The 8,559-nt window shown below is 47.9% G+C and overlaps 2 protein-coding genes across 2 annotated transcripts; both read right to left on the minus strand.

Annotated features, from left to right (window-relative positions):
- Positions 1 to 24: 24 nt before the first annotated feature.
- On the minus strand, positions 25 to 1,315 carry F5147DRAFT_784967 (uncharacterized protein; the record flags this gene model as incomplete). Its single annotated transcript, XM_041442887.1, has 8 exons — positions 25 to 36; positions 83 to 145; positions 192 to 360; positions 416 to 648; positions 731 to 800; positions 858 to 1,004; positions 1,059 to 1,236; positions 1,291 to 1,315. The coding sequence occupies 8 exons, from the start codon at positions 1,313 to 1,315 to the stop codon at positions 25 to 27; spliced, it is 897 nt and encodes a 298-aa protein (XP_041284009.1).
- A 5,171-nt stretch (positions 1,316 to 6,486) lies between these two features.
- F5147DRAFT_843116 (WD40-repeat-containing domain protein) lies at positions 6,487 to 7,492 on the minus strand (the record flags this gene model as incomplete). The annotated part of the gene is made up of 4 exons (XM_041444430.1): positions 6,487 to 6,582; positions 6,632 to 6,752; positions 6,826 to 7,054; positions 7,112 to 7,492. The coding sequence occupies 4 exons, from the start codon at positions 7,490 to 7,492 to the stop codon at positions 6,537 to 6,539; spliced, it is 777 nt and encodes a 258-aa protein (XP_041284010.1). The 3' UTR covers positions 6,487 to 6,536.
- Positions 7,493 to 8,559: the final 1,067 nt, after the last annotated feature.

Genomic DNA, 8,559 nt, shown 5'->3' on the forward strand with positions numbered 1-8,559 from the left:
GAACGTTAGCAGACGACGCCCCTCTTAGGGCTCCGCCTAACAGATCTATTTGAGTGCGTAACAGTGGGACAAGATCGAAGACAGGATGATCAGAGGGAGCATAAATTGCTTCGACCTCATCAAAGAGCACACTTGGCACTGGAACCTTGAGAAGAGTAAGTAGTGTTGAGCTGCAGTCATGGACGACATACTTTGAAGTCAAGTGAATTGAATTCGTGAGGTTTCACACAAATGATTGCTGGAATGCCGTGAGGAAGAATCTTATTTTTGTCCCTGTGGGGAGCATTATGGTTTCTACGATGAGCCCATGCATCAAGCTCAGCCTGGAGCCATGGAATTGCAAGCCAGCGGAACACGTAGCTAGATAGTAGATGGAGATTGTCAGTGAATACATATGCAAGGAAGTGATGCATACCTTTGCAGCGTGTTGTGAATGTCATATAGTCCCCTAGTGACACCTTCCTCCAGGATATTCTCGAAACCTGGAGCAAAGTCCCTGCGAAGCACAGACCACATGATTTCGGGCTTGATGTTCTGGTGCTTTTGCATCCAGCAGTGCTGAAGTGTTCCGTTGAGTGCTGGATCTAGGCGGTGTCGAATCATTGTTTGTGCATTGGCAACAGCAAAATTTTCGGAGCCTGGATTGCTCTGAGTGATCAAAGGTACAGCTGAGATCACAAAAAAATGACATGATCAATATCCGATCAATGTGAGGGGCTTGGTGACATACCTCCAAGTTTTCGGCAACAGTCAAGGTAGTATCTAGGCAATAAGGCGTGGATTCTTGTTGGTCCACCAAACTTTCAGCCAATTAATCCAGCCAGTGAATGGGATCGAGGCTGATATGCAGCCATAACCCAAAGCGCAGCCATTTGTCATGCTGGTCTTGGGGCCAGACATCATTAACCCCCGCACACCAAAAACGCCTTCGTTTGAGACGTCCACAACGCCTAGCTTCCACAGCAGTTGGCTCTGTGATCTTGAGAAGCTTGGCGATCAGTTCGCTGTTCAAACATCGATTTATAGTGAACAGTACTAGCAAGTAGACAGCAACTCACCGGGGTACATGAAAGCTGAACTGCTGGCGCAGGGTCTCGTCTGATGGCCTCGGCACCTCGGTGGGGAAATCGTTGTCGAATCTCCCAGACATGCTGTTCGATGGACTCGAGAGTATGTTGTTGTTGCCTGGTTCGTTTCCAGCCCCAGCTATTTCGCATCCGACGAAAGCTGACAACGCTAGCATGATAAATTAGTTGAAGTAGTTGCACTGGACATATGTAAGACACGAACCTGAGTCCATATTCTTCCTGGTCATAATGGTCTTTGAGGTGGTGCACGATGTCAACATCACTCATGTTGAGCTTGAAATAAAACTGAGCCGGATCTTGTATTTCCCTGGCAGGAGCTATGCTCGCTCAAAAATAAGTGAAACTGGCAGTGATTCAGGCTTAACACTCATGACCTGGCTTATGCTGGTTGGTGGCGCCGAGAACGATCAGTCATAATGTTGGGAGCACGATCCTGCACTCATCAACTTGAACGTTCGAGTTGTTTTGAATTCCGTCACAGATTGTGCTGTCATTGCATTAAGGTATGATCAGCACCTGAGTTACTATCTGTAACCATTGGAGGACTCACAATTTGACAAGCAATACATCTTGAATATATCACTAGAAACATTAATATAAGTCTCTCTCAAGCAGTGGTTGGGGGTCTGACAGGTAAAAGCCAAACAAACACGCTTAGCGAAGCTGATACGAAGCTGATCACTCCCGCTTTCCATACCAATTTGGATGGTCAATCAGAATGAGCAGGAGTTATTATAATTTACGAGCCGAGGCAGAGTCGGGTCAGGGGAGAATATGTCCAGCGGAGTTTGAATACAACTACATATATAAGTACCGTCGACGCCCGCCCAGCTACCGTATATCGCATAAATCGGCGCAACCCTTTCCTCTACCTGGATGGTTTAGACAGGTTGAGCTAAAGATAGGTGGATCATTAATTCAGGCGTGTTATCCTATTGAATGCAAAAGAATATCATGCTTGACACGATCCACCGCAGGCTAGGCTCCATTCACCTTGCTGTGAGTGACAAACTTGGCGTACACAGTGGCACATCACTTTTTTCCGGTATCTATTCTTGTTCATTCACGCGTAAGCCCCCAGTATAAAAATATAAATCACTGCTGATCTCCTCTCATTCTGCTAGACTTCATATGTTATTGGCATATGTCGCTTTTCATTTGCCTGACGTTTGTCGTAGTGTCATGATAAACAGTTTATTATAGCTGATGTTGTGAATTTGTACGTTTTGTATCCCGATACATGCATTGCCTCTTCTCTCAGTTGCGTGGGCAGTAAGCCGGATTGCTATCAATATTCTTGCAAATATCTTTGACATTGAAAGTTCCTGTTAGCAATCATTCAGTGTGGTAAAACCATCAATATTCAATTATGACGTCGAGCTTCACTTTGATCGTTTTTGTAGGATTTGGACTTGCGAAACTGCTCTATAGGTACGCCCTAGCACCTGCATTTGGTGATCTAGTAACTACTGAATATAGTTGCAACAGTTTCTACTATCTCATGTAGAAGATCTTCAGACAACACTCTACCCGAAGGCCTTTTGGTCCCACTATCACCAATAAACCATATGCATAGTGGTTGGATGAGTGATTCCAGTGATATATCTCTGAAAACGCCTCACTAACGTGAACAGGTAGGATATCAGTTGGCCCGACTATACGTGAAAGTTAACGTTCACCTTGTTTCCCTTAGAATCGACAGTGTCCTCAGCCGATTGGATAGCATTAATGCTGGTGCCGTCACGTTGTAAGCCTATATCTAACTGTCTACCTTGCATGACTCGGAGACTTATTGTCTGTAGATGTTGCGCAATTCTGGTGGTCACCATGCTAAGCAGACGTCGAAGATAGTCCACCTCCAAAGCTAACTCCAATGAGTTTCTCAGTCACCAAATAATCTGGCGATCATTATTTTTGTCTAAGTCCAAAGCGCACGTCTCTCTGATCTATTTGCCACCTTTGACTCCTAGCTGATACGCTGAGCAGTCTATGTGATATCGATTTTAGCATGGTGCGTATCGTGATTTCATCATCACAGATTAGGTTAAACACTCGCAAAAGATCTGAAACGGCCAAGCAGAACCGTTCTAGTCGAGGATGTTGCGCTTTCATCAATGTCTAGCTTTTCAACATTCAAAACATCGCACCTGGCTCGTACTGCGACTGATTCTTATTCGTGATCGTTTGAGGCTCAAGTCATGGGTTTTAGCCACCGATTGAAGTTCAGGAGAGTATTGTGACGAATATTTATGGCGATACTGGAGAATTAACAACGAAGCCGCACTGACAGCCCAGTGTGGGATGGACACACTGTACTCAATCCATTGCTTATCGCCAGCGAGTTTTTAATGTTAATCGTTAGTGCATGGCAACATTGTGTAGATTAGGCCTATGCTAATCGAATGATTGATCATCTGTTCGTGGACGACAGGATTTCGGGCTGTGCACCCGGGGCGGTGACTGTTATATTACGGGCGTGCTACTACATTGATATGGCTTGGAGTGCTACGCTGGATGTTCGGAATAAAGCGCTAGCTTCAGAGGAATACCTGCCTCGCATGAAATATTATGCCTAATCCGTGATAGTGAACACACGAACAGCAACAGTAGTCATGTTATACCAACTGGACTGGATACGGAATGCATGAGACAATAGAACGGAGGGGAGCCTCACCCCCATGAAGACAGGAACTGGAAGCATACTAATGCTGGGCATCATCAGGTCCCACGTTCCGATGCTTGCGCCGCCTAAGGATCAAAATTCAGGACATGTTCATAGAGCAAAGAAGCTGCGTACATGATGCTACCAATGCGCGGGAATTTCCACCGCTTGGAGTCTACAGATGCTGCAGACCTGCTGAACATAGGAAAGCGCTTCCAAAACGACTTTGGAGGTGAGTTCAGCACTGGAGTGGAAGCTGAAGCAAGAGGTATTTGAGCACGAGGGGAACCTTGAGGGGGAAAAGATGGGGAGGGGGATGCAGCTGCACCACGCGAGTTGACGGTTTCTCGAGGCACTTGGATTCTGTCGAAAAGTTCGACTGGAAGAGAGGAGTGGACTGGAGTAGTGATTTCATTATTGGAGTGACTTTGAGGGGGTAGAGATGGGGAAGGTGAGCTAACAGCATCACGCGAGCCTACAAGTTCTGTCGCGAACTCGGTTCCATCCGGTAGCTCGTCCGAGGCTGGTGTAGAGGAGACTGAAAGAGAATCAGAGGTTGCTGATGGCTTAAATAAAACTTGCGTCAGATACACTGGAGTATAGACAAGACGGAAATTCATTACCTGGTCGATGATGTTAGACGCTGGGGAAACGAATGAAGGCGACACAGTATTCGTCATAATGGTGGACTGCTGTGATATATCCCACAGGAAGATTGTGTTTTCCTGACTGCCTGTGGCAACAAGCTGGCCGTCCGGCGAGAAGGCTACCGTGTATACCTCAGAGGCATGCTGGAGTACACGACCAAAAGGTTTGCGGGTAGAGGTGCTCCACAGCCTCGCAGTGTGATCATGGGATGCACTGGCTATCAATTCACCATCAGGTGAGATGGCCAACAAGCTAATGCTGTCGGAATGTGCACGCAGTGGGGATCCGAGCTGGGCACCAGTCGGTGCACTCCAGAAGTAGATCTGGCCATCATCACAGGCAGAAATGAGACGACGACTGTCTGGAGACCAGACTATCGAGCATACTGCATTGTCATGGGAAAGTGGTTGTGTTTGCTGCTTGCCGGTCGTTGCGTTCCAGATGCGAACCGTCTGATCATATGACCCGCTCGCAATCTTGGTTCCATTGGGAGAATAGGCAACTGTCCATACACCGCGCTGATGATCATCGATGTCGAACACAAGTTCCCATGTCTCTGCGTCCCAGATCTTGAGTGTGCCGTCGCGCGATGCGGAGGTGAGTCTTTTCTCGTCAGGTGAGAACCTTACCCAAATGACCCAGTCTGTGTGATGCGACAGACATATGATGATCTCCTTCGTATCTGCGTCCCATATGATGATCTTGCCATCTTCCGCCCCACTCACAATTCTGCTTCCATCCATTGATACAGCCACTCCACAAGTTCTACTAGCGTGTCCTTCCAACGAGTGTTCCTGTTCTCCTGTTTCCACGTCCCAAATTCGAACAGTCTTATCGTTGGATGTGCTTATGACTTTGAGTTTATTCCTGTTTTTTGAGAACAACACTTCTTGTACAAGGTCAGTGTGGCCTCTGAGCGATTTGATTGGGGATAGGGATGGTTCCATGTGATCGTTGGCAGTGTGGATGTGGGTGAGATCAGTCGAGCCAAAGTAGATCAGCGTTACTGGGCAAGAGCGATCAGATGGTAGTACATAGAAAGTTTAAAACGTTTAAGGACCGCTAAGGATCGAGCCGAAAGAACAGGCGCTCATCGCACATACTTAGAGCGCCTATGGTGTCAAATAAATGTGATCAACGGTTGTGTGTATCGTGCATCGCCTGTATCGGACTACCATCAGAAAGTACAGGAACATCGACGATTAACTTGCATAACAGGGTACACCTTTCTAGTCCGGGCCCGGAATAGATCTTGTACCAACAACTTCCGACACACTTGATAGTCTCTCACGAGTGTGCTCTGCAGCATGTCTTAAATGAAGCGTCAACCAGAGTGTTCAAACTGATGAGAAATCGACGCACGCTGGCAGCAACCACGCACTGCTTCTCGCAGCACCAACTAATGTTTATGCCTTCCATGTGTGCCGAAGGAAAGGCTAATGGAGAGAGAGAGCGGATGATCAACCGGGTAGCTGTCGTTCGAGTCAATGACGATAGCAAAATTCAAATGATTGCAATTGACGCACCATCATGTACCAGTCTATCAGACGAACCAGAGTAATACTAGTCAGAGCAGGACGCGATGCACGTGACCGCGTTTGATGAGCTTAGAGCCGTCTTGATCCGGGCCATCGCTGCTCAAAATGAGCACAGTACTGTTTAGAAGTAGACCCGTCGCCGACATGGGGCCTCATTCAAATAATTCACGGGCCCCGTTTGATTACCAGTCTTATTGTAGTATGTATGTCTATCATCGACTCCGAATAGCGAAAGCTTAGCCCGAGTGTACCCGGCGCAAGGTAGCCTATTATATGCCACTTTCATCCCGATGATATGGTATTCCTTGAACCTTCTATCTGCATCTCCTTCAGTTATAGCTATCTCTCCTGGTAGTTGTGGAATGGTGAACCGGAGTATGCGACTGCGTTCCTGGCGAGGATCGTGCGGGTGCCCGATACTTATGTGAGATGAGCCGGCGCTGGCTTCAGAGGAATACCTGCCTTGGATAAAATATGGTGCCTAATCCATAATAGTGAACACACGGACAACAACAGTAGTGATGTTATATCAACTGGACTGGGTATGGAATGCACGATACGATAGAACGGGGGCCAATGACGACAGGAACCAGAAGCACGCTAATGCTGGACATCATCAGGTTCCACGTTCCGATGCTTGCGCCGCCTAAGGATCAAAATTCAGGACATGTTCATAGAGCAAGGAAGCTGCGTACATGATGCTACCAATGCGCGAAAATTTCCACCGCTTGGAGTCTACAGATGCTGCAGACCTGTTGAACATAGGAAAGCGCTTCCAAAACGACTTTAGATGTGAGGTCAGCACTGGAGTGGAAGCTGAAGCAAGAGGTATTTGAGCACGAGAGGAACCTTGAGGGGGGAAAGGATGGGGACGGGGATGCAGCTGTACCGCGCGAGTTGACGGTGTCTGGAAGCACTTGGATTCTGTCAGAAAGCTCGACTGCAAGAGAGGAGCGGGCTGGAGTAGTAATTTCATGATTGGAATGACTTTGAGGGGGCAGAGATGGGGAAGGTGAGGTAGCAGCATCACGCGAGCCTACACGTTCTGTCGTGAACTCGGTTCCATGCGGTAGCTCGTCCGAGGCTGGTGTTGAAAGAGAATCGGAGCTTGCTAACGGCTTCAATAAAACTTGCATCAGATATACTGCTGTGTAGGCAAAATGCAAATTTATTACCTGGTCAATGTAGCTCGTGATGTTGGATGCTGGGGAAACGAATGAGGGCGACACCGCATTCGTCATGATGGTGGATTCCTGTGATATGTCCCACAAAAATATTACGTTCTGCACATCCCCGGTGGCGACAAGCTGGCCGTCAGGCGAGAAGGCTACTGTGGCTACCTCAGAGGCATGCTGGAGCACACGACCAAAAGGCTTTCGGGTAGAGGTGCTCCATAGCCTCACAGTGTGATCCCTGGACGCACTGGCTATTAATTCACCATCAGGTGAGATGGCCAACAAGCTGATGGCGTCTGAATGTGCACGCAGTGGGGATCCGAGCTGGGAACCAGTCGGTGCACTCCAGAAGTAAACCTGGCCATCACCACAGGCAGACATGAGACAACGACTGTCTGGAGACCAGACTATCGAGCCCACTTGTGCGCCATGGGAAGTGGTTGTGTTTGCTGCTTGCCAGTCCCTGCGTTCCAGATGCGGACCGTCTGATCATATGACCCACCCGCAATCTTGGTTCCATTGGGAGAATAGGCCACTGTCCATACAAAGCCCTGATGATCATCGATATCGAACACAAGTTCCCATGTCTCTACATCCCAGATCTTTAGTGTGCCGTCGCACGATGCGGAGGCGAGTCTTTTCTCATCAGGTGAGAACCGTACGCAATTGACCCGGTCTGTGTGATGCGACAGACATCTGATGATCTCCTTCGTATCTGCGTCCCATATGATGATCTTGCCATCTTCTGCCCCACTCACAATTCTTCTTCCATCCATCGATACAGCCAGTCCAAGAGTCACACTAGTGTGTCCCTCCAACGAGTTTTCTTGTTCTCCTGTTTCCACGTCCAAATTCGAACAGTCTTGTCGTCGGATGTGCTTATAAGTTTGAGTTTATTCCTATTTGTCGAGAACACCACTTCTTCTATCAAATCAGTGTGCCCTCTGAGCGATCTGATTGGGGACAGGGATGGTTCCATGTGATCGTTGGCAGTGTGGACGAGGATATGTGGGTTGTGGGTTAGATCAGTCGAGCCAAAGTAGATCAGCGTTACTAGGCAAAAGCGATCAGATGGTAGTACATAGAAAGTTTAAGGACCGGTAAGGATCGAGCCGAAAGAGCAGGCGCTCATTGCACATACTTAGAGCGCCTATGGTGGCAAATAAATGTGTGACCAACGGTTGTGTGTATCGTGCATCGCCTGTATCGGACTACCATCAGAGAGTACAGGAACATCGACGATTCAACTTGCATATCAGGGCATACCTTTCTAGTCCGGGCCCGGGATAGCTCTTGCACCAACAACTTCCAACACACTCAATAGACTCTCACAAGTGTGCTCTGCGGCATGTCTTAAATGAAGCGTCAACCAGAGTGTTCAAACTGATGAGAAATTGACGCACACTGGCAGCAACCACGCACTGCTTCTCGCAGCACCAACTAATGTT

The sequence above is a fragment of the Suillus discolor genome (genome assembly GCF_016758755.1).
Source record: "Suillus discolor strain FC423 chromosome Unknown F5147scaffold_730, whole genome shotgun sequence".
NCBI lineage: Eukaryota > Fungi > Basidiomycota > Agaricomycetes > Boletales > Suillaceae > Suillus > Suillus discolor.